General features: G+C 51.6%; 1 protein-coding gene across 1 annotated transcript; it reads right to left on the reverse strand.

The window, feature by feature from the left end:
• Positions 1-723: 723 nt before the first annotated feature.
• On the reverse strand, positions 724-26,343 carry LOC135876883 (low density lipoprotein receptor adapter protein 1-A-like). Its single transcript, XM_065402249.1, has 10 exons — positions 26,259-26,343; positions 14,055-14,197; positions 13,234-13,346; positions 9,750-9,864; positions 6,700-6,772; positions 6,186-6,301; positions 4,411-4,413; positions 4,264-4,313; positions 1,112-1,143; positions 724-875 (listed from the first exon to the last, which is right to left on the reverse strand). The coding sequence occupies exons 1-10, from the start codon at positions 26,341-26,343 to the stop codon at positions 724-726; spliced, it is 882 nt and encodes a 293-aa protein (XP_065258321.1).
• Between the last annotated feature and the right edge of the window lie 306 nt (positions 26,344-26,649).

Here is a 26,649-nt window from a genome sequence, read left to right on the forward strand (position 1 = left end):
CTAACACATTTTCTAGCACGCTGCATTTACCCAACATGGATGAAGCCAAAGCCCTGACACAGCTGTGCCCCAGAACCAGACAGCAGAGGAGGGAAAGGCCTTAATTGAGTTGCCAGCCCAGTCAGTACTGGGAACAAGCAGCACCCTTGGTCATGGGGTTGAGCCCAGCCAGTGCAACGGGGAGCACAAGGAGCTGTTCTGGGGCCCACAGGGCTGGGTGGCCCCATCCCATCAATTCCAATTGACCATTACTGGCACCCTCCAAGGATAGGCTGAGGAGTAGGCAGGCCATGGATGCTGCACTCCCTTTCACCCTCTGGTGGAAGTCCCTGCAGGGCTGGGTGGTGGCACAGAGCAGGCCAGGGGGTGTGGGAAGCCAGCCCTACCACTGCCTGGGCTGAGCCTAATTGGGGGAAGCCCAGAGGCTGTTGGCAGGGCAGCTTCACTAGTACCAGCAAAAATGAACATACAAAAGAGTCAAGGAAACCTGCCTGGCCAAGTTCCAGGAGCAAAGCAGGGCGAGCTGCCAGTTAGTCCAAAGGCACAGGGCAGAGAGGAGAGCAATGCCTCAGGCACAATGTGGGGAAGGGATGCTGCTTGGTCCACGTTCCAGGTGCCAGCTGGTCTGAGCCTCAGGCACAGAGAGGATTCTGACTGGTTAACCCATTATGGTGATATATAAACACCGGAAGACTGACAAAGCCTCATTCGCCTGTGGAAACCTTAGAGGAAGGTCCCTTGGGGCAGGTGGGTGCTTGGCCTCCAGTGCCCCCATCCCATTTCATCCCGCTGTGTCGGGGGCACTCCAGGTGGGGCCCAGCTCTGTGGTAAGCGCATGATGGACGAGCTGCCTCCTGGTGTGGGAGACACAAAGTCTGAAACACAAAAGGACACGATCTCCAGAACGGTGAGAGGATGGCTGGGGGGATGGGGCCAAGGGAGGAGACGGGGGGATGGGAGCTAGCAGGCAGGACTTGCAGGAACCTTCTGGGTTGGGCCCATGAGTACCCTCTGCTGGCAAGGCCCCCACACTGCACCCCGGAGCGTGTCTCTACAGGGAATTCTTGGATGGGAGCAGAGAGGGGAAGAAATACGACAGAAAGCCCTTTACCTGCTGTGTCTTGAGTGCCCTCCTCAGTGCAGCTTGGAACAAAGAAGAGAGCACACATTACACCCTTCTGTGAAACAGGACTGCGGTGGCATCTGGCCATCAACGCCATGGGCACAACAAATACACATGTCCGTATGCCCATGGGGAGCCCCAGGCACTCGCCAAGGCAGATAAGACGAAAAGGCGACGTGTTGTTCACTGCAGCTGATCTGCCTGTGCTGTGACCCCATCAGATCCCACTAGCTGAGCTGGCTTGGCAGCAGCAGCCAGAGAGCCCAGTCCATACGATCGGCCAGACCGGGTCAGACCGAGGGTCCATCTAGCCCAGTGTCCTGTCTTCCAACAATGGCCAATGCCAGGTGCCCCAGAGGGAACGAACAGAACAGGCAGTCTGAGTGATTCATCCCTTGTCATCCAGTCCCAGTTTCTGGCAATCAAAGACTAGGGACACCCAAAGCATGGTGCTGCATCCCTGACCATCTTGGCTAATAGCCCTTGATGAACCTATCCTCCATGAACTCATCTATTTGAACCCCGTTATAGTTCTGGCCTTCACAACATCCCCTGCCAACAAGTTCCATGGGTTGACTGTGTGTTGTTTTAAACCTGCTGCCTATTAATTTCATTAGGTGACCCCTGGTTCTTGTGTTATGTGAAGGAGTAAATAACACTTCCTTATTCAATTTCTCCACACCAGTCATGATTTTATAGACTCCTATCATATCCCCCCTTAGTCATCTCTTTGCCAAACTGAAAAGTCCCAGTCTTTTTACTCTCTCCTCCAGAGAAAGGGGGGATCGTATGAGGCACTGCACTGCCTCACTCTTATAATTTATCAAGGTTTGTGACGGATTCTCCATCAATGGTAATTTCTAAATCAAGAAATTATTGTGGGGCAGGTCTCTGGCCTGTGTTATACAAGAGGTCAGACCAGATGATCCCAACGGTCCCTTCTGGCCTCGGGATCTAGGACTCACCGGCAGACATGGTCTGCAGGATCTCCTTGCGCACCAGTCACTGTGGTGTCTGGGCAGGTTATTTCTGTCTCACAGCTCCTCCCCGTCTAGTGTCATTAATGTGATATCACCCCCATCCCTCGCAGAGCTTTAATGAAGACTCTATATGAACCCAGACCTCACCGCAATCTCTGGGTCCCCAAATGCACAGACTCTGCTGGGTTAATAATCCTCCAGTCAGGGCTCAGGGCACCAACAGAGCCACGTTCCTGGACAAGACAATCTCAGGCAAGAGTTTTGGAGATATAGTATCCAAGGAGTGCCCTCTTCCCCACCTTCGGGGTGCCCCTATCTGCAGGTCTCCCCCCCCCCCTTCTAGAATGGCTCCCTGACTCTGCACATTCTGTGACTAATTTAAACAATCGAACAACGTGGCCTGTTGAGATCTGTTCTTTACAAGCTTCCGCCCTGCTCTGGCTGCACCGGCTTTCACTCTCCTTTAGCTTTCCCAGTACCCATAGTGCAGAGAATTCTGCTGCCCTGCCCGAAGAGTGCATCTCTTACTCCGAGGGCATCCTGCGCCAAAAAAATTAAAATTCCATGCCAAAAATATAAAAATTCTGTGCACAATATTTTAAAATGTGGAGGCTCCAGCATGGCCTTGGGGAGCACCGGCCACTGGCTGCACAGAGGTGGGAGATCACTGTGCAGCTCCCCCCAGGACACAGACTCAGCAGTGAGGCTGCACCCAACCCTGTCACAGTGCAAGGACCCGGCCTGCCCCAGAAACACCCCAGGGCCCTGCCCCTCTGTGCCAGGTGTGGGCAGGCAGGCTCAGCAAGGCAGAACTCAAGTGTGGAGGGGCTTAGTATGGGGGATCCAGGTGTGGGTTGAGAGGGTTCTATGTGGGGCAATCTGGGTGCGGGCAGCTCAGTGTGGGGTGCAGGGGGGGGAAATCTGGATGGACAGGGGCTTGTTAGGGAGTTCTGGGTGCATTGGTAATGGAACTCTGCAGGGGGGTCCAGGTGAAGGTGGTTGGGGCTCAGTGGGTGGGGTCTGGGTGTGGGGAGAATAGAGTCATAGACTTTAAGGTCAGAAGGGACCAATATGATCGTCTAGTCTGACCTCCTGCACAACGCAGACCACAGAATCTCACCCACCCACTTCCGCAACAAACCCCTAACCTATGTCTGAGCTACTGAAGTCCTCAAATCATGGTCTAAAGACTTCAAGGGGCAGAGAATCCTCCAGCAAGTGACCCGTGCCCCATGCTGCAGAGGAAGGCGAAAACCCCCCAGGGGCTCTGCCAATCTGCCCTGGAGGAAAATTCCTTCCCGACCCCAAATATGGCGATCAGCTAAACCCTGAGCATGTGGGCAAGACTCACCAGGCATGACCTACCTTTTGTAAAACCATGTTGTATTTTGTCCCAATTACCCTTGACCTCAATGTCCTTAACTACTTTCTCCTTCAAAGTTTTTTCCAAGACCTTGCATACTAGAGATGTCAAACTGACAGGCCTGTAGTTACCCAGATCACTTTTTTTCCCTTTCTTAAAAATAGGAACTATGTTAGCAATTCTCCAGTCATACAGTACAACCCCTGAGTTTACAGATTCAATAAAAATTCTTGCTAATTGGCTTGCAATTTCATGTGCCAATTCCTTTAATATTCTTGGATGAAGATTATCTGGGCCCCCTGATTTAGTCCCATTAAGATGTTCGAGTTTGGCTTCTACCTCGGATGTGTTCGGCTTCTACCTCCATATCCTCATTCTCATTTGTCATCCTGTCATTATCCCTAAGCTCATTAGCCTCATTAGCTCCTCATTAGCAAAGTATTTGTTTAGATATTGGGCCATGCCTAGATTATCCTTAACCTCCACTCCATCCTCAGTGTTTAGCGGTCCCACTTCTTCTTTCTTTGTTTTCTTATTTATTGGGCTATAGAACCTTTTACTATTGGTTTTAATTCCCATTGCAAGGTCCAACTCTACATGGCTTTTGGCCTTTCTCACTTTATTCTTACATCTGACTATGCCCGTAAAGCTAACGACACCCCTGGAACAGGCTGGAGCAGGACGCAGACCTGACATCTTCATAGGGAGGAGAAATCAGAGCAGGAAATGGCCCCACCTCCTCAGACTTCAGGATAGCTCTGGGCTTGGGTGGGCCCTGCTATCCTATGGTCACCTACCCAGAAAAGGCTTCATTGAGATCATCGTCTTCCTCCTCCTCCTCCTCCTCCTGGCAAACCAAGAAAGAGGAAAGCTTAAATCCCAATAGATGACTGTCTGGGGTACTGCTCCCACTCAGCAACATGGCCCCAATGACCTTGCCATACCTCCTACATGCAGGCCTGATGCCCCGGCCACACCTCCCACATACGGCCCCAATGCCCCAAGCTACAGGACAATAATTCCATGAAGCTTTGCACTTGAAAAGGGCACGGTCTTTTCCTAGGAATCAGCATGGTGAGGGTCCTGGCACTGTGAACCACAGCTTAGCCTGCAAGTGTGCGTGGTGAAATTGTTTGGGCTAGGGCACAAAGGAAGGGCCATGGTGCTTGGAAGGGAGAGAACACAGAATTCCTGCCCTGGCTCTCTTGGTGCCCAGAGGAGACCACAGAGTACTTGGAGTCTGAACTGGAGCATGAGATAGTAGACTTGCATCAGAGAAGCCCGTTACACACAGAGAGCACAACGGTGCCTGGTGCTCATAGGATTATAGAATCGTAGGACTAGAAGGGACCTCGAGAGGTCATCTAGTCCAGTCCCCTGGCCTCATGGAAGGTCTTAGTATTATCCCTGACAGGTGTTTGTCTAACCTGCTCTTAACAATTTCCAACAATGGAGATTCCACAACTTCTCTAGGCAATTTATTCCAGTGCTTAACCACCCTGACAGTTAAGAAGTTTTTCTTAATGTCCAACATAAACCACCCTTGCTGTAATTTGAGACCATTGCTTCTTGTCCTATCCTCAGAGGTTAAGAAGAACAATTTTTCTCCCTCCTCCTCGTAACAACCTTCTATGTATTTGAAAACTGTTATGTCCCCTCTCAGTCTTCTCTTCTCTAGACTAAACAAACCCAATTTTTTCAATCTTCCCTCATAGGTCATGTTTTCTAGACCTTTAATCATTTTTGTTGTTGTTCTTTGGACTTTCTCCAATTTGTCCACATCTTTCCTGAAATGTAGCGCCCAGAACTAGACACAATACTCCAGTTGAGGCCTAATCAGCGCAGAGTAGAGCAGAAGAATTACTTCTCCTATCTTGCTTCCAATACTCCTGCTAATACATCCCAGAATGAGGTTTGCTTTTTTTGCAACAGTGTTCCACTCTTCACTCATATTTAGCTTGTGATCCACTATGACCCCCAGATCCCTTTCCGCAGTACTCCTTCCTGGGCAGTCATTTCCCTCCGTCCTAAGTGGAGTACTTTGCATTTTTCCTTATTGAGTTTCATCCTATTTACTTCAGACCATTTCTCCAGTTTGTTCAGATCATTTTGAATTTTAATCCTGTCCTCCAAAGCACTTGCAACCCCTCCCAGTTTGGTATCGTCCGCAAACTTTTTAAGTGTACTCTCTATGCCATTCTCTAAATCACTGATGAAGATATTGACCAAAACCGGACCCAGAACTGATCCCTGCAGGACCCCATTCAATATGCCCTTCCAGCTTGACTGCAATCCTGGACCTGCTAGGGCCTCACATGACAGCTTCCACAGCAAGCACGGCTCAACAAACCCCTGCCCTGCCCCACCCCTGAAAGTCAGTTAAAGGGACTCAGAGCACAGAGCTCACCCTCCTCCTTCACCAGAGCCTGCCACGCTGCTCGGCTCTGTCCAGCGTGTGAGAGGGCTCAGGAGTCAGCAGCACAAGCTAGGAGGTGGGGGGTCTCAGCCAGGGGGAGACAGCAGGGGAGGAATTGCTTTTCCCAGCATCTGACCTTCCCTGATGCCCAATGTCCAGAATCCCAGCCTCCGAGATACCTGGGGGAGCCAGGCCCAGCTGCATTGCTCTCTACTGTGGTGGGGATGGGCAAGCCAAACTCTTCGCTGCCCCAGGAGGACTCAGTCTGCACCTTGCAGGGGCAATGATCTGGATATACTGTACCTCAAAGTGGTGTTTGAATGGGGTGCTCCCCGTGGGGACCGGAGCTGGCTCCCTTGTGCTGCCTGGCCTGTTGTTCTCCAGGGTACACTCAGGGTGGGACTGTTCCTGCACAGAGCCTGAAACAGGGTGAAAGACGCAGAGACAGAGCCTGGGAGTCACGGGGGCAGGTGAGGCAGATACCTTAGAACCTGCTCGGGGGAGGAGGAAGCTGGGAATCCCCAGCCCAGGGGCAGGTTTCATGTGGGCTCCCAGGGGTCTCCAGGGCTTTGAGCTGCATCTAAAGTCAGCAGGTGGGGGAAGTGTTAAATGATTAAAGCCAAGCTGGGAACTGCCACTGCCAGAGATCCAGGGACTTCGGTGGGGGTTGAGAGGGGCCCAGGAGTGCTGGCTCAGAGAAGGCTGTTCTTCATGCTGTGGTGCATTTCCCCAGCAAGTGCAGGGAGCAGCCCTGCTCAGGCCCCAGGGGAATCCTGGGCTGGTCAGAGGGAGGTGTCAGGGGACAGTTCTCTCCTACCTGCCTGTGCTGTTTCCCAGTGATCTAGCGCCACCTGGAAGGCTTGAGCCACAGTCAGAGTCACGGCTTGGGCCTGTATGCAAGAGACACAAGGGGGTCAATAATGAGGCAGCCTGCCTGCACCCACTCCTGAACCAGCACCCCCTCCCGCCAGAATCTCTACAAGTGCCCCCATGTACCTACCAGTGTCTCTTGCCCACAAAGCCCCAGCATCCCTGCCCTCACCTCCCCCATGCCCCTTGGCCACAAGCCCATCATCTTTTCCTTCAGCACCCCTACCACCCACAACGTCCAGCACTCCCAGAGCTTAAAGAGGGGAGAAAGAAAGTAAGGTAGAGTCCTCCAGGAAGGGGGGGTGTCAGAGCACAGAGAGTGCCTGTTCCCAGGGAGGAGTGACCAGGTCTGCAGGGGCACTGGGAAAGGCACAAGCATAGTGAAGAGTCAGGAACAGAACAGGGTCCTGGGATCACTAGGCTGTGGGGATAGGGATTAGGGTAAGATTGCATTCATTGCTTTCATAAATTCACAGGGGACTGGCCAGTTTCCTGGGGTGGGGGGCAGCAACAGAGGGTGCTGTAGTCGGTGGGCCTATGGGGGAAACCAGTCCCACACCCCAACTCCCTCCTCCCAGGAACTTGTCTCTCTCGCCTGCTCTCTCTCCAGCTGAGAAGCACCAGGGGCTGGCGGGCTCATAACTACATGAGCCGCAGGGGCTGGCGGTTGAAGGCCTAGCCAGTAGAAGATGCAAGTCAGCTGGGAGCAACAGACGCTTTAGGTGGGGAAGAGGAAGGGCTGTGGGGGCTGTGATGAAGTGGGAATTTTCTGTAATATTTTTATGGAGCCTGTGTGCGCCTCAATTTCCCCCTGTACTTTGCTTTGCTACCCAGTGCGTGACAAAGGGTTAACACTGCTCTGTTAGCAGAGTAGGAGACATGAGGCGTGTGTCACTTGACTGAAAGCACCCCTGTATTCACACCCTACACATTACTATAATAATCTTTGTGAAAAATGTGTCTCGTTAGGTATCATTTAAAAACTAGTAACACATTGATCATCAATATTCTTGGGGAACGTATGTACGGAATCTGTATTAAGAGTTATGAACATAAGGTGAAATTATAGCTACAATGCGTTTACCAGACAAGTCTGGGCAGGGGGTAAACCGGTTCCTCAAAGAGGCAGGAAAAGCTGACGCCTCTAGCCAGCAGTCGTCAAAGGTGATTGGCAATCACTGGTCAAGTGGCCATTCTTTGGCAACAAAGGGGGGCAGGAACAGATCAATCTGCATTTTAGCAAACAACAACATGGAACCTCTTTCACCTCGAGACCATGTCTCCGTCCTCACAGCTGGAATGAGCTTTATCTAGGGGTAACGCTCGGGAAAATCCATCTCAAAGGGTAACTGGACTATAAAAGTGAGGGGCACAAACACCCCAGGTTCTTTCTCTTTCTCTCTCTCTCTCTCACCTAAGATGACGAAGGAAGCAGCCCTTTGACTTTGGGAGGAGATCCTGAGCTGACAATTTGGTCAGCCCTGTTGCTGGGAACATGTGGTAAGGATTTTACCTTGAACCACGTCTAGCTTGTAAAGTTTTAGCTACTAGAAAGCATTTTATCTTTATTTTTCTTGTAACCATTTCTGACTTTAATCCTTCATACTTGTACTCACTTAAAACCTCTCTCTTTGCAGTTAAACAACCTTGTTTCATTTTTAATCTAAACTAATCCAGTGCTGTGTTTAAACTGAACTGTTTGGTAACTCCGGTTGCAGCAGCGAATTATTGAATACTGTCCCTTTACGGGGCAATGGACCTTTAATATCTGAACTGCCAGGAGAGGGCTGGACAGTGCAGAACACACATTTTTGGGAAAATCTGGCACTGGGAGTAATCACAGCTGGTGGAAGCCAGCGTGTGACTGGGGTGTTGCTGACAGGCTGCTGGGGTCAGAAATGCTGGACCAGGGCTGCAGCTATACACAGACACCCAGGGTGTGACCTGCATGCCGGTAGGCTGTTTGTGAGCAGCTCTGGTTGGAAGCTACAATAGTAAAGCATTGCGAGGAACCCAGTGTTGTGGGGCAGATGGTGACAACCCCTCACTGGTCTGTATTGCACCCAGGAAAGTGACAATCACCTCCCTGTCCAAGGTGCAATGACTGGGTCATTAAGAAACTGGCTGGAACCTGCTGAAACTCCCTATATTAATAGAGAATCCAAAAAAAACCAACAATGGGACACCCCACTGCCCAGAACATTCCCACCCAGCAAAGCCCCAGAGGAAGGAGATTTCCCACCCCCAGCTCTCGGCAGGGAAGCCAAAACAACACCCCAGCTCAAGAACAAAGGGAAAGATGTCAGGGTTAAGTGCTGCCCTCCGCATAGACCCGACCTCTCACCTGGGACTGAGAAAGGAGAGAGAGACAGAGCCTGAAATGGAGGCCATAGCAGCTTGGCTGGCTGATTGCACGGGCTTGGCCAACTGGACTATGGCTTAACCTTTGTTTCTCTGTGCTAACTTAAGGACTTCCTGGTGCTGTGTCCAGGTGACTAATAAACCTGTTCTGTTTGGAAAACACTGCCTGGTGTCACTGCAAAGCCTGGCCCGGGTGCATCAGTCCCTGAGGCGTGGACAAATCTCTGACTAGGAGCCTATCTGCGCTGGACTTGCTGGACACAGCTCACTGCATGAAGCAGGAGTGCTGGAGCCCAGAGGCTCAGTCTCGGAGGTGGTGAGGATGCAGGGCCAATCCTGAAGGACAAGTGGGACCCCTTGGGGATGTGCCACACTGAAGGGGTTCCTCCAAGAGACACTTTAAAAGTGGGGGCATAGCACAGATCCTGTGGATCTGTTACAGGTGATGGGAAGAACGCTGTTCTTGCTGGGAGACGGGCATCGGGCAGCAGAGTAGGGATGGCACCCTCTGAAACGTGGCATGGACAGATGGTTAGATCCTGGAGGTGCTGGGGAAGCAGGGACCTTCCCTCTCCTGGGCAGAGGGAACTTGCAGGACCCATCCTGGACCTCTTCTTGCTAAAGGCAGGTGCTTACGATCTTCTTCTTGGATGAGAGGAAGGCATGGCACTCCAGCGCCCCACTCTGCGGGCTCTGCGCCACGTAGGCAAACACCTTGTTCTGCAGCTTGTCCGTGGTGCAGTAGGAAATCCTGCAAGAAGGGACAGCCACTCAGGGGGTGGTGCTAGCTACAAGTGACTGGGCAGCTTTGGTAGCAGCCAGAGGCCAGAGTTCAGCCTGGGACTGGGGGCTTGGGGTGCCTGGGCAGCACTGAGCTGGCTAAGTATTTAGTGTGGGAAGCGGATATGCTGCTGGGGAGTCTTACACAGGGGATGCCCATGGCAGATGAGTCAGAAGGGGCAACAGCATGCAACACCCATGGCAAGCAGGGAGGGGATATACCAGCCCCATGCTGGCCATGGCAGCCCAGCACAACCACCACCAACAGGCTCCCTGGGTATGAGCAATGGGGTCAAGGCACTCGTTGGGGGCTGTACTTTGGTGCTGGCCCCACCATGTTTCCTGCCCTGAGTGACCAGATAGCCTGACCTACCAGCAAGGGGCATAAAGGCTGCCCGAGATCCTGGAGGATTATAAACTGTCCCCTGCCTGCCTCCTCCTGCTGCTGCACCCCCCTCCACACCATGAATTTAAGCCCAGGCCCTGAAGCGCCTTGGAGAGAAGGACCAAGACCTTGAACTTGACCCCATATTCTATGGGCAGCCAGCGTCGGGAGTGGTGCCCAGGTGTGATGTGATCGCAGGAGCCCATGTTGCTGGGGAGAGGTGCTGCAGCAGGCTGAGTCCCCTAAGAGCCAAAGGCTCCTGCTCCAGGTGTATTGCATTCTGTGATGCAGATGGCGGGAGATGAAGCATGTATAACTGAGGCAGGTCATCATCTACCAGGATGGGGCAGGGTCTCCTAGCCATGGAGGTGGTAGACAGCGTTACTCACAGCTGCAGTGAAGAATCCAGGAGTCTCCCAGACTACAAATTGAACTGAACTGACCAATTGTGGGTATGAACCTGCCATCAGGGGAGACTGCATCGGGGCTGTGAACTCCTTACAGTACTTTCCTCTGACACCAGCATCACCTTTGTCTCGCTCAGGATCAGTCCTCCACCCATCAACAGCAGATCATCCATCAGTGACACTAAACCAGTTTCCATCCTGTATCCTGCCTGAATTCAGCTTGTGCCGAGTCCAGGATATTAGCTAAAGATAGAGGAAGAGCAGCTGGCTCAAGCTGAACCCAGGCAAGACTGAAGTGATGGTGGTTGGAATGGGGAACACTTTGAAGAGTTGTCCAAGACATTGTCTTCAAAGCCCCTATTCTGAGCTGTGTCTAGGTTCAGGGTCCTGCTGGATCCTCACTGAGCTGACGACCAGGTAGCCTCCTTTCACCTCCAGCTTGCTAGGGAACCTCATCCTTCGGCCAGAAGAGGACCTGGCCACAGTGATCCACGCCTTGATCACCTCCAGGCTGGATAATTGCAATTCACTTTGTCTGAAGCTGAATGTGAAGATGATGGACAGGCTCCAGTTGGTACATGGCTGGCTGCCTTCTCCATGGCCCAGGCCACTGCGGGTATGTCTACACAGCCCACGGCAGTGCCCTCCAGCCTGGGCTGACAGATTTGGGCTAGTGGGCTCATGCTAGTGCTCTAAAAACAGCTGAGTAGACAGCACTTTGAAGCTGCGGCTCAGGCTCTGAAGCCTAACAGGAGGGTGGGCTTCAGAGCCCGAGTTCCAGCCTGAGCCGCAACTTCGAAGTGCTGCAATTCTAGCTCCTCTTAGAGCGCTAGCGCGAGCCCCACTAACACACGTGTGTCAACCCAGGCTGGGTGCTCGCTGCTGCAGGTTGTGTAGACAGACATGGCTGTGCTCAAGCCCCAGCACTGTCTTCCATAGGAAGAAGTGACATAGGACTGCAAGGGACCTCTGGGGTCACCAAGTCCCCTGCTATCAGGCAACTCCAGTTCATACATTTATCAAGCTCTGTCAAAACTAGTCAGGTTATTTGCCCTCACTCCTCCTATTGGAAGGCTCCCAGTCACCTTCCGATGCCAGTTGAAGGCCTTCATCCCAATCTTCAGAGCAATTACTAGATTAAGCCCCAGCTACAAAGACTGAATTTAATTGCTGACCCCCGTGACAGTGTTGCTGCTGTGGGATGGCGCAGATCACAGAGCCCAGGACAAAGCACGTGGGCTCTGGAGACAATGCACAGAGGAGAGGAACCAGCTATGGAACCAACTTCCAGGGGAGACCAGGGGCGTCCAGACTCAGCCTAGGAAACACTGCAAAACCTTCCTCTTGGAGGAGGCCTTTCCATCCTAAGAATGACACACACAAACTCCCCTCCTTCTGCCCCCTCAACACAGACTCCCTCCTTCTGCCCCCCACCCCGGACAGACAGACACTCCTGACACAGACACCCACCCAACCCATGACATACAGAGACTCCCTCTTCCACAACACCCCCAACACAGATAACCCTCTTCTGCCCTGCCCAGCCCGACAGACACCCTGCCAACCCACAACCCGTGCCACCGCTGCTTCCCAACCCACAGACCTTTCTCCACTCCCCATGCTCCCCAACACAGATGCCCCTGGCTCCCCCAACATACTTACATCCCACCCTTCTGCCCCTCCAACCCTAATCAAACCAAAAAGAGAAAATCTCAACATAAACCTCAAATCCAACTACCCCCTCCTAAGCAGAGTTTTGACAGTGAAAACGGAGATGCACCAGACACTCTAAGGAGACCACCAGGGACTATGTTATTGTTACTGATTTAATGTGGAACATGCTCAGATTCTACAGTGGTGGGCAGCAATATCAGACAGACAGGGCCCAGCTGTTTCTGCACTAAGCCCCATGCTACCATCCCACTGAACCTGTGCTGCATGCTGTCTCCTCAGTATGTGTGCGTGGTCTGGGCACGGTGTGAGGCTAATGTCACTGCGGGTCAGTGGTTCAGGGTGCTGGGCAGCAGGTGACCCTGAAGAGGAAGTGTGTGTATGGGGGCGAAGGAAGCAGCATGGTAAGTGAACCATCACTCAATAGACAAATGCAGGGTTCACGCCGCTGAAGCCTAGAACCTTCCACACCCTGCCCCTCCCCACGATGTGCAGGGCCGCATTCCCCCCAACCTCTATCCCCACCACAGCACATGTGGCCTGGCATCTCTCTCCTACCAATACACAGCATGTGGGGCCACCCACCTGCACCTGCCCCACTGCAGCCTGCCAGGGTGTGCACAGGTCCATAAAGTTCCACACCACAGCCTAGTGCAAAGTCAGCTGAGCTTGAGGCCGGGACAGGGCACTAGGGTCACCAATGGGACAGGGCTGGAGGACCGCTTGCTGACTAGGAAGGTGAAGGGAAGACACTCCCACTGACAAAGAGCACAGGGGACCACCTCCTGGTTGACAAAGTCCTCCCACCCCTCCTCCCACCCCCTATTCCTAGTAGCCTAGTACCTTTCACTTTTCTGTTCTACTGCCCCCCACATACCTGTAAATGGAGACACACTCTATCATCTCCTTGGTCTCAGCATCCTGCAGTGAGATGCCCCTCGGAGAGACAGTCAGAATCACCTTCTGGAATTTCTTGGCTCCCACGCGAGCCTGGAGGCAGGGAGAGGGGAAATGCAAGGGGGCACTTTAGTCACTGACCAAAACCCAGTGAGTGATTCTCCATTGGAATCAGCAGTCCAGACCCTCTGCAGCATCCCAGGCATGGGATTTCAGCTAGCAAACGTCAGTACCATAGGAAGTGGGAAAAGCTGGGCCTGGGGTTCTGGCACTGCCCTTGGAGCCAGGACTCCTGGGTTCTGTTCATACCTCTGCCATACTGCATGACCCTGGGCAGATCCCTTCCCCTCTCTGCATTTCAAGCTTCCCATCTATGTAACAGGGTTTAAGTCACTGATCAAGCTTCACATCTGGAAAGTGCTTTGAGATCCTCAGAGAAGGGGCTAGAGGCAGGCAGAGAGGGGGACCCTCTCTCTCCCCTGCATGCAAGTGAAACTGAGAGTCTCCCTCCCCAGAGAGCAAGGCCCCTGCTGGGCCCCCTCCTCTGCCTGGACAGGGGCCAGCTGCCATCTGATGCTCTGGAGGCTTGACTCAGAGGGCAGGACACATGGGCTGTGGGCCCATGAGCATGTTGGAAACAGAAGGTGAGAAGCTGAGAGAAGCATAGGGCCTGGGAAACAATCACTTAGCCCAGTTCCCCCTAATTCTGTGGGGTCGAGTCCCTAAATACTGACTTTCTTCAACCCCCCCTCACCAGGCAGGCAGAGACACTGAAGTTCAGCACTGGGGAGCATCTCTTACCATAGTGATGATCCGACGGATGGCATTGGCTGCCATGTCTTCTCCTTTGGGTTTCTCCACCAGCGTCATGCCCAGGTACTTGAGTGTGAAGCCAATCCCCTCCAGCAGGGGCTCCTGCATGTCGGCCCAGTTCTCCGGGAGCTCTGCAGAGGCACAGGGAGTGTGATTAGTGTGAGTGATTACATGCACAAACAGCTGCCATGCTGGTACCTGATGCACTGTTCCTAGCTTGATTCTCTCCAGCAATTTGTTACTATTTGCAGCAGGTGCCCTGCAGCAGAGTTAATGGCACTGTGGGCACGTCTCCTTCTGCAGCTCCCCCTCTCAGTGCTGCTACCTGCACCAGGGGGTGCATTTAATTTCTCAGCTTTTTGTTTTTAAATGGGGAAAAAAAATCAATCCCATGATGCTCTAAGCTCCCTGTTCTGGAGGCATTTGCTCTGCCAGCGGAACTTGTAAGCTCCTTGACCCAACTGGCGCCTACACAGAGCCTGATCCTGGGAGATGCTGTGCTGAGAGCTCCCAGCTCCCATTGACTTTGCTGGGAGTGGTGGGTGCACTGCATCTTGTAGGAACATATGAATGGCCAGACTGGGTCAAACCAAAGGTCCATCTAGCCCAGTATTCTGTCTTCCCACAGTAGCCAATGCCAGGTGCTTCAGAGGGAATGAACAGAACAGGTAATCATCAAGTGATCCATCCCATTGCCTATTCCCAAGGACTGGCCCTTAACTCAGTGGCCACAGGTGCACCATGCACACAATAGTGTTCTCTACTGCACTTGCTCAGTGCATTCTTTAAACAGTCACAGCTAGGTTAAATCAAAACCAGAGTCCTTGTTGTTGTTATCCAGAAGTCACAAGTCTGCTGGGGCATGGTCTCACTAGCAAGAGGTAAGCAGTCGGAGCAGGAGTCGGATGGGATATGCCTGCACCCTGAAGGCTAGGCAGCACCATGGCTCAAGGAAATATTTTGTTAGCCCTTCCCAAAGGTGAGAACTCAGGTACCTGGAAGAGAGGTGGGTTTTGGAGGGACTCGGAGAAGACGGGAAGGGGCATCCAAGCCTAGGGTGCTGCATGGGGGAGAGATGGGACATAAGAGCACTAGTCTTTGTTGAAGCCTACATCCTGCTGCCTTTTAAGCTGCAGCCGTTTTCCCTGTCGACATAGAATGTTTGTTTAGAATGAGGAAGGTTCCCAATGACCAGCCCCCGGTTTCTCCTTGCACATCCAGCCTGCTTCTTTGAGAAAGAAGTAACCACAGGGCTTTGCACTCTCATGGCAGGAGGCTCAGGGGAATGGGTTACATAATTACACATGCTGCAGCTACAGTATGTGGGACATGTGGCTTGGAAAATAGGGTATGAATACATTTGAATCTCCATTTGTGCCACTCCAGCTTCACTCCCACAGGATCTAAGTAATCTTTGATAAACGGAAGTTCTCTATCTTTGACCAATAAATAGGTCTGTCATCTTTAAAGTACCATCACATTTGATATATGGAAGCAACTTTGAACGTGCTGAATGTTTCACTGATCTCTACGCTGTCCAGTAGCCAGTAACAGAAACAAATAGGAAGCTTAACAGGATGAGCGGAGGCCCTGAACCTGCTGTTAGCAACCATCGTCCATGGATTTTAAACAGCACCTGCTAGGTTAGTTACAGGGAGGGGAACTACAGAAATGACAAGAAACAGGAGGCCAGGGCCTTACCCTTGTAAGGGTAATGGGAATGGACCATTCAACACTGTAGTTGCCCTCTTCTCTTCACACCCTCTGAAGCATCTGGCCCTGGCCACAGTCGGAAGATCAGGTACAGCGCTAGATGGATCACTGACCCAGTATGGTTGTTCTTATTGGTGAGTCAACCTGGGGGAAACTTGGACTCCTAATAATATTGTGAACATCACATTGGCATGGATTTCCTCAGCACAGGGCAGGGTCTTTCCTGCTCCTTGCAGATGAGCCTCTTTTCAGAACCATGTTTCACCCCTTCCAGGAAGGCCCCAGTCCAGGTGTCAGAGGCTCAGTTCAGTGCTGGAAATGGTTTGGACAAAGGCGTTTCCCACAGAGACAGTGTGAAAGCCCACATTCTAGATACTTTTAAGCAGGTTATGATCAAGAGCCCAACCCCACTCTGTAAGGATGAGGCCTTTTCCTGTAGCCATATTGTAAGATCTGAGGCCTTTTTCTGCAGCCATATTAAGAGAGCAGGAGCCATGAGCCAAGAAGCAGAAAGTCACATCCTCACATTCCATCTAAATTACATTAAAACAATGTAATACCGGGCTGTTAAGAAGGCGATCCTGTCCTAACAGTGCCCACCATCACCAGATAAAGAAACAGATCTTAAGATGGTTAAAGAAAACTTTGTTTAATAGCATTCTCTGTGGCAAGAAATCAATTGTCAACAGCTGTGGTTGTGAAATCCCTACTTCTTTATTGTTTTGTCTTTATGGTCCCCATTTCTCTATTGTTTATCTACATGGTCTCTGTCTAGTTCTTTGATTGTTTGTCTGTTGCATAATTAACTTTGTAAGGTGTAAATCAACTAGGGTGGTGGGGCATAATTGGTTAAAGAATTGTTTTACAATGTTAGGACACCATCAGGTGGTCCAGAGACATCTATACTGAACACATCACGGGACACCATCAATACCACGTTGAGTAAACAAGACCACCGACCAGGGAAATAATCCACTTCCTTTCCTGATGAACCAAGGGACGCACCGCACCCATGTACTTATTTGCGACATTGATACTGACTTGGACTCTTTATACATTCCATGGGTGGCGTACCCGAGCCCACTTATCCACTGACGCTTTAAAAAGCCCTGCACCCCAATCTGGGTCTATGGTGGTTATGTGATATGTATGTCTCTCGTGATCCTTGTAACTGATACCAGTAATCCCTCATAACTCAAGCTGGACCCCAGATGTACAGTCCCTCTTAACTTGTGTATATTTAATTTTAAACATTAACTTTAATAAAAATTTTACATATTTTAATAAAATGATTGGTTAAGGTACAGCTAAGCAAGACTCAAGTTTCACTATATAAACTGAGGTCCAAAAGGAAGTTCTTTGGAACCAACTGCAGGACATACCCCAAAATCAGAGCTGTCAGACCTCAACACCCTGCCAATCACACCGTGCAGAAGCTGGAGCCCCCAGATGGCCTGATCCTAACTGGCCATCAAGAAAAGTTCATCTGCCTTATTGGGCGTGGTGAGCATTGTAGGCTTAGTGTATGCATTCTGTTTTGGAGATTGTTAATAAATAGAGGTTAAGTAGGATATTACTGTGTAAGGCTCTTTCACTGGTAAAAGACCCCATAAACCCGCAAAAGATTAGGCCCTGAGCCCTAGCAATTGGGTATGGATGGCCTGGAGCCCTAAGAACTGGGAAAAGGTGGGGGTGCCTAAATCAACCAGGTTATGCCTTGAGCCCTAGGAACTAGGTAGAGGTGGGGTGTCCTAGAGTGTGCAGGTAACAAATTTAGGGTAAAGTTGGGTGCCTTATACCTTGAGCACACGGAAGGGTAAAGGTGGGTGCCCTAGAGTGCGTGTAACAGAGAATTTTGTGTGGGTAACAGCTCCAAACAGATCCTTGCAGGGCTAGAAGGGTTCATTCCTCTCATTCTGAGCACTGGCAATTGAGCGCTTGTGGGCCTCTATTCTGCCAGCCCTCTTGTCAAGGTGTCTCTGGTGCCATGAGTGAGGAGATACAAGCTGCAGTGCCTTAAGGATGCTGATGAGACCCAGCTCTAGAGAGTTCTTGCCTAAACTGATTAAACAATTTACCCAGGGCCTCGCAGACTGGGACCTGGCTGAGACTCAGTCCAGACAGCACTGAGGCATCACATGCAGGCTGAGGGGTGGGGGAAGAGAGGAAGGAAGCAAGGGGCAGAAACGGCTCTTTTGGCCCCCTTGTGCTCCCTGCCATTCAGTGCACAGGCTCCCAGCTCCGGGACTTGTTGGCTCCCCAGGTGCTTCTGGAGTCCAAGCAGCAGCCTGGCCAACAGCACTTTTTCTAACTGTGCTTAGCTAGAGGTGATTCCTGCCCTCAGAAGGAAAAGTAATTTGCCCAGTTAACTAGACCAATGCAAACTCGAGCCTGGATCATGGCAGCATATTCTACATGGGGCAGCGTCACGGAGTCACCAGGCAATGCTCTGAAACCACTCCATATGAAGCCAGTCAGGACTCTGGTGAAGTCTCCTCTCTGTGAGCAGACTGTCTCCAGGGCAAGAAGCTTACACAGCTTCGACCTTCCTGGGTCTGACCTCGGAGCATTCAGCATCCCCTTCTCATACTGTGCGCTTCCCACAGCGAGTCCGCACAGGCAGGGCTCCTGCGGATGCCAGAGGGCCCTGCACCCCAATTCTGCAGTCAGACGTGACTCTCAGCCAGCCAGTAAAACAGAAGGTTTATTAAACGACAGGAACACAGTCCAAAACACAGCATGTAGGTACAGAAACCGGACCCCTAAGTCAGGTCCATCTTGGTGCCAGGGAGGCCAGACCCCGGGTCTGGGCCTCCCTCTCTTTCCCCAGCCAGCTCCAAACTGAAACTCTCCAGCCCCTCCTCTGGCCTTTGTCTCTTTCCTGGGCCAGGAGGAGAACAAAGATCAGGTGACCAACACCTTCAGTTGGCACCTTTGCAGGGGAGGGGCCCAGGCCATCAGTGGCCAGAAGGCAGGGTGTTGGTCATTCTCTGTGCAGACAGCATCACACTGGTCTCCTAGGGCTCTGCAACAATCACACCCCCTTATCCCACCACCTAGAGACTTAAGACAGGCATAGGGGAAACTGAGGCACCCACACAGTATTCAGAGAAAACATTATGAACATTCCCACTTCGTCACAGGCAGCATTTGGAAATTCCAGCTAGTGCCGGATGCAGCCCTCATGCCAAGCAGAATATTCCACCCGCACTCAGATCTATGCTGCTCCTAAATCACTGGGTTAGATTTGAGCCCCACTTGGTTTGAAGTTAGCGATAATCTTGTTCATAGACACTCCTGGTGGATGAATAGGCTCCAGAACAGCTTGCTGTTGCGTGTATAATCCAAGTGAATTAATTGCATAAATAAGTTTATAACCTTCACTTTCTGTAATATTTGTAATAGAATTCATTCTACATGTGTATGGTCAGGAGACTTGTGAAGATCTAAATAAACCAAAATATGCTCCTATTGCTTTAATCACTCTTGTCTGACAATCAGATTTTCTGCTATCATCTTGTAAATGGTTTTCTGCATTACAGTAACACTCAGCAGCCCCGACCAGAATTGGTGCCCCATTGTGCTGAGCGGGGTATAAACAAGATAGTGCCTCCACCAGTGTTTACAATCTAAATAGGAACATGGCATGATGGTGAATATGGAACACAACTGGGGACCGGTGAGACAGGGCCACATACATGAAATGTACAACTTGGAGACTACACTAGGGCATTACTAGCCATGATCACAAGGCAGCTTACCATGGGCAAAAGTGTGATTAAAACAATGGGAGCACATTTTTGTTTCTTGACCTACTTTTCGCCTTCCATACACTTTTCATTCCCCCAAGATTTTGCTAAAACTTTCCAGGGCCATTCCCCTCTGGCCCAAACATGCAACATCTGTGTGGAAAAAGTGTAATGTGCAAGAGTCTGAGCATGAGAAGAGGGGCATATGAGTGGAAACATATCGACTGGAATCCAGGGTAATAGCTTTATATGCCATTGTTTGGACACAATCTGTACAGAGCTTACATGGCCCACTGCCCAAGGATCCAGGCAGAAGGCACATTAACAAGGAGACTGCTCTGAGTGCATGGCAGGCGTGAATCAGTGGGAGAACAGCCTTGTACAGAGCACAGAACCATCTGGACAGCGTAAGCCTTCCCAGGAAACCCTCTCAGTCACTGCCTCCTGCAGCATCTTTCACCAGCTGAATCAAGGTCACTTGCTTCAAAAAGTAGGGCAAGAAACTGCTAGTTAGAAAGGGGAGGAGTCAATTGTAAGTTAAAACTAAATAAATGGGGCCAGGCTAGCGCCTCCCTTCCGCCCAGCTCCACACACATGGCTGGGCTGGCATCCCCCAGGTCAGGCTGGCTCAGTGACTATGTCCTACATTAAGATCCTTTTGCCCCTTCAGCTTTGTGTGTGGTCCCCACCTGCGTGGTTATGGATCAGGGGTAGCCCATCCCCACTGGAGTATCAGGGTGCAGGTGTGGGAGGTCTCCAGCCATCCCTGTGGGGCTGGTCTCATGCTGGCTCAGGCCCCACCTGCTAGAGTACTCTAGCTCTTCTCTGCAGCTCTCCAGAGGCAGGAGGCTGCTGAGCTTTCACAGCTTCCTGTATCTTAGCAACATGCTCCTGCTATCACCAACTGTTCCACTTTCATCTGCACTCAGGGGAGCTGGAAAAAAGTGAGTCTCCAAAGGCAGAACAGGGCCAGGAGCACAAAGTGCTTTCACCACAGCATTCAGGCTCTGCACAATCTCCTCTTGAAGACAATCTGGCCTGCCCATCCCACTATCCAGAGAGCATACAGCCCCTTGCCCCAGAAGAGGCACAGCCCAAGCCACTAAGAGCAGGGAAAGATCAGCTTAATCATTCAACACCCCAGTTCTGCTCTTCAGTGCCCCTTCTCCATCACAGCTACCTCCCTTCCAGCACCCACATTGCTCCACTCAGCTCTCCCCACCCCAGGCACCTTGCACAGTCAACATCGCCCTCTTCCTTCTGACCAGCCAACAAGCAGCCTTGGTTTGCAAATGCAAATTTTGATTCCTCATTTCTACTGAGTTACCAATCCAGATCACTCTCCAGCAGCACTCCTCCATTTGCTCTGTTTCCCCTGAACATCTCCCACACTGAGACGGGGGCCTGATGCCAGACCTCCCTCACATCAGTATGAAGCCACTGGGCATTCACAAGGGTAGAGAGACACAAGTGATGGTGAGTGCATGCTGAGCAGTTCAGTGTAGGTGAGGTGTGAATGCCTGCAGTAATACTGCTTTCGGTTTGCACAGCTGGGCCCTGGTGCTCTAGCAGCCCCAGGTCAGTGCTTTCAAGGCTTATTGTGTGGGAATTGGTTTCAGAGTGGTAGCCATGTGAGTCTGTATCAGCAAAACACAATGAGGAGTCCTTGTGGCACCTTAGGGTACGTCTATACTTACCGCCGGGTTCAGCGGTAAGCAATCAAACTTCTGGGATCGATTTATCGCGTCTTGTCTAGACGCGATAAATCGATCCCGGAAGTGCTCGCCGTCGACACCGGTACTCCTGCTCCGCGAGAGGAGTACGCGGAGTCGACGGGGGAGCCTGCCTGCCGCATGTGGACCCGCGGTAAGTACCTTGTAGTTCGAACTAAGATACTTCTGAAGTTGCGTATCTTAGTTCGAACTTGGGGGTTAATGTGGACCAGCCCTTAGAGACAAACAAATTTATTTGGGCATAAGCTTTTGTGGGCTAAAACCCACTTCATCAGATGCATGGAGTGGAAAATACAGTAGGAAGATATATATACAGAGAACATGTAAAGATGGGGGTTGCCATACAAATCAATTAAAGTGGGCTATCATCAGCAGCAGGAAAAAAACCTTTTGTAGTGGTAATCAGGATGGCCCATTTCAAACTGTTCATCCAGACCACATTACACGATCCATTGTCTACAGCCAAGCTCGAAGATACAACTGCATTTTCTCCAATCCCTCAGACAAACACCTACAGGATCTCTATCAAGCATTCTTAAAACTACAATACCCACCTGCTGAAGTGAAGAAACAGATTGACAGAGCCAGAAGCGTATCCAGAAGTCAGCTACTACAGGACAGGCCCAACAAAGAAAGTAACAGAACGCCACTAGCCGTCACCTTCAGCCCCCAACTAAAACCTCTCCAGTGCATCATCAAGGATCTAAAACCTATCCTGAAGGACGATCCCTCACTCTCACAGACCTTGGGAGACAGGCCAGTCCTCGTTTACAGACAGCCCCCGAATCTGAAGCAAATACTCACCAGCAACCACACATCACACAACAAAAAACACTAACCCAGGAACCTATCCTTGCAACAAACCCTGTTGCCAACTCTGTCCACATATCTATTCAAGGGACACCATCATAGGATCTAATCACATTAGCCACACCATCAGGGGCTCGTTCACCTGCACATCTACCAATGTGATATATGCCATCATGTGCCAGCAATGCCCCTCTGCCATGTACATTGGCCAAACCGTACAGTCTCTATGCAAAAGAATAAATGGACACAAATCAGACATCAAGAATTATAACATTCAAAAACCAGTCGGAGAACACTTCAACCTCCCTGGATACTCAATTACAGACCTAAAACTGGCAATTCTTCAACAAAAAAACTTCAAAAACAGACTCCAACGAGAAACTGCAGAACTGGAATTAATTTGCAAACTGGACAGCATCAAATTAGGCCTAAATAAAGACTGGGAGTGGATGGGTCATTACACAAACTAAAAACTATTTCCCCACGCTAATTTTCCCCCTACTGTTACTCACACCTTCTTGTCAACTGTTTGAAATGGGCCATCCTGATTACCACCACAAAAGTTTGTTTTCCTCCTGCTGATAATAGACCAATTTAATTGATTTGTCGTTAGAGTTGGTATGGCAACCCCCATCTTTTTATGTTGTGTGTGTGTGTATGCTCCTACTGTATTTTCCACTCCATGCATCTGATGAAGTGAGTTTTAGCCCACAAAAGTTTATGCCAAAATAAATGTGCTAATTTCTAAGGTGCCATAAGTACTCCTTGTTCTTTTCACTTTTAAGTCTGTTATTGAGTGTCCAGAGAGATTGAAGTGCTCTCCTATTGGTTTTTGAATGTTACAATTCTTGATGTCTGATTTGTGTCCATTTATTCTTTTGTGTAGAGACTGTCTGGTTTGGCCAATGTACATGGCAGAGGGGCATTGCTGGCACATGATGGCACATATCACATTGGTAGATGTGTAGGTGAACGAGCCCCTGATGGTGTGGCTGATGTGGTTAGATCCTATGATGGTGTCCCTTGAATAGATATGCGGACAGAGATGGCAACAAACTGCAGAACTGGAATTAATTTACAAACTGGACACCATCAAATTAGGCCTGAATAAAAACTGGGAGTGGAGGGGTCACTACAAAAAGTAATTTTCCCTCTGCTGATTACTCACACCTTCTTATCAACTGTTGGAAATGGCCGACGGCCACCTTGATTGAATTGGCCTCGTTAGCACTACAAAAGTAATTTTCCTTCTCTTGATATTCACCCCTTCTTGTCAACTGTTGAGAATAGGCAACTTCCACCTTAATTGAATTGGCCTCATTAGCACTGACCCCCCCCACTTGGTAAGACAACTCCCATCTTTTCATGTGCTGTATATATATACTGCTTACTGTATTTTCCACTCCATGTATCTGATGAAGTGGGTTTTAGCCCACAAAAGCTTATGCCCAAATAAATTTGTTAGTCTAAGGTGCCACAAGGACTTCTTGTTGTTTTTGTGTGGGAATTGTAACTATCCAGCCATGTCCCTCTTTCCCACCCTTCCTATGCTGCAACAGTGGCAGTGTTGTGTTCCTGAATCTGCCTCAAACAATATCCTGAGAGGTGTAATTGTCCAGATTATCCCAATGGGGTGGTGACTCTGAAGCCCAGTGTCATCATTCATTATTTTACTACTGATCATTTTAGCAGAAATAGCCAGTTAATGTGCTGATTTCTTGCTGTTGAAAGGGAGGGCAATGAGGAGTTCAATCCCCTCCCTCTTTCTTTTGAATTTAAAGTCAGTTCCATCATAATGGGAGGGAAAGAGGAGCTGCCTACCTCCTGGGTGCCAAGAACTCAAGCTGTCTTTCCCTAATCATCAGTCCCCTTCATGGATACAAAAATATGCAGCATATTGAAAATGTGACCACTCTGTAAAACAAATGAATGTACTATGAAATGAGGTCCTCTGTACTGATTGCATTACTCTTCATATCAAATACAACAGAAATCTCAATTTTTGAATTTGTTAATTGACATGGATGCACTTTGCATCCTAAAACTGCAAGCTCCATGGGGCAGGGCCAGCATTTGCCCAGCACCACCCAGGATAGTGGAGCCCCATCCCAAATGGGGTCTTGGGGCACTAAACACAAAGACAGTACCGGCCACATATCCACATGCATTAGTATAAAACTATCTCGGAGACAAGAGATTAACTCTTGGAGTCTGGGATCTGAGATAGCACCATGTCCCCTCTCAGAGGTGCCTGGGAACCCTTGAGATCTGGAGTGCTGAAGGAACACGACCAGATTCCCCGAGGGTCTGGGCAATTGTTACTGGGGCCCTTTAGCACCAGGTCACTGGGGTCTTTGAGTTATGGGACTGCCGCATTTGGGGCAGTTCAACTGTGTTTGGAAAGATGCCCCCCCCTTTATTCGCTGCCCCATGGTCTGAGTGCGGGGTCATCTCTGACTGCAGAGAGAAGCAGGGGTCCCAAACTGGCATTCCAGGACCCAAGGTGATAGTGTTATGGACACTTCCAGCCCATGAGATTAGGGCTCAGACTCATAGTGTCTCTGCAGCCTGCAGGCAGCCCTGCTTAGACCAGTGGTTTTCAAACGTTTTTTCTGGGGACCCAGTTGAAGAATATTGTTGATGCATGCGACGCAACGGAGCTGTGGATGAGGGGTGTGGAAGGGGCTCAGGGCTGGGGCAGGGGGTTGGGGTGAGGGCTGTGGGGTGGGGCCACAAATGAGGGGTTCAGGGTGTGGGAGGGGCTCTGGGCTTGGGTGTGCGAGGGGTGCCGGGCTCTGGGCTGGGGCTGCAGGCTCTGGGGTGGGGTCAGGGATGAGGAGTTTGCGGTGCAGGAAAGGGTTCCAGGTTTTGGGGGGCTCAGGGCTGGGGCAGAGGATTGGGGCATGGGGTTGGGGCACGGACTTACTTCCGTCATATCCCAGTCAGAGGCGCAGCCGGGGTGCACCACAGACCGTGCTGCGCCTCAGAAGCAGCCAGCAGCAGGCACCACCCCCGGCCCCCAGTTCCCATTGGCCAGAGCTAGTGCTTGGGGTGGGGGCAGCGCACGGAGCCCTGTGACCCCCCCTGCCTAGACGCCAGACCTGCTGCTGGCCACTTCCGGGGTACAGCGCGGTGTCAGAAAAGGTAGGCACTAGCCTGCCTTAACTGGGCAGCACTGCCGATAGGTCGGCGGTGCTGACCACAGCAAGGTGACCCAGCACTTTACATGCCGCAACCCAGTAGTGGGTCGCAACCCATGGTTTTAAAAACACTGGCTTAGACCATTGAGTGTCCTGAGATATAGAGGTGGGGGCACAGACACTCGCCCCCCCAGCAATGCCATGGCTCCTCCTGCGCCTGGGCCCCCTGGAACTCATTGCCCCACACCTGAGCTGAAAGAAAAAGAGCCCCACCAGCCAGATTCACCCACAGATCTAAGTCCGTGCTCTCACTGGCCCCCACCCTGCCCTCACCCTCAATACTCCCACAGCCCCCAACCCCGCCCTCAGTACCCCCACAACCCCTTCAGTATCCTACACCACCCTCACCCAAAGTACTCCCACAGCCCCCTCAGCATCCCCCCGAATACTCCCACAGCCCTCCACCCTGCCCTCGCCCTCAACACCCCCCTCAGTACCCCCATTCCACCCTCAATACCCCCACACCCCTCAGTACCCCACCCTGCCCTCACCTTCAGTAACCCCACAGCCCCCCTCAGTACCCCCACCCCACCCTCAATACCCACAGCCCCCCTGTACCACCCACCCCGCCCTCCCCTTCAGTAACACCACAGCCCACATTCACCCTCAATACCCCCACAGCCCCACACTCAATATCCCCACAACTCCCCTCAGTACCCCCACCCTCGTTCTCAGTACCCCCATGGCCCCCCTCAGTACACCACCCTGCCCTCGCCTTCAGTAACCCCCCTGCCCTTGCCCTCAATACCTCACAGCCCCCCTCAGAGCCCCCCACCCTCGTTCTCAGTACCCCCATGGCCCCCCTCAGTACCATACCCTACCCTCGCCTTCAGTAACCCCACAGCTCCCCTCAGTAACCCAACCCCACCCTCAATACCCACAGCCCCCCTCATTACACCTCACCCCCCCTCAGCCCCCCCACAGCCCCCGTACGCCCCCAGCCCCCCCTTGCCCCCCGGCACGCTCCCCGCGGCGCCCCACACTCACTGCGGTGCCAGCAGAGCCCCAGGCCGTGGCGGGCGAGTCGGGGGCTCCGCAGCACGGCCCGTCCCGCCGCCCGCAGCGCCTCCATCCCCGCGGCTCTGCGGTGCAGACCCTGTCGGAGCCGGGCGGGACGGGGCCTGGGAGGCGAGGCCAGGGCGCGCTCCCGACCCAGCCCTACGGGACCCGGCACCCGCGGGACACGCCGAGTCGATCGAGCACGCGACTGGCTCTGGGGGCGGGGCTTGCGGCGTGAGAGAGCCTGGGGAGATTAGGCGGACGGAGTGGGCGTGGCTTGTGGAAGAGGGTGTGGCTCGCTGTTGATAGAGGCGGGGCTCTGTGAATGGGCGGAGCTTGTGGGTGAGGCGAAGCCACCGGCCGTTGCACGTGAGGGCGG

The sequence above is a fragment of the Emys orbicularis genome, chromosome 3 (assembly GCF_028017835.1).
Source record: "Emys orbicularis isolate rEmyOrb1 chromosome 3, rEmyOrb1.hap1, whole genome shotgun sequence".
Lineage (NCBI taxonomy): Eukaryota > Metazoa > Chordata > Testudines > Emydidae > Emys > Emys orbicularis.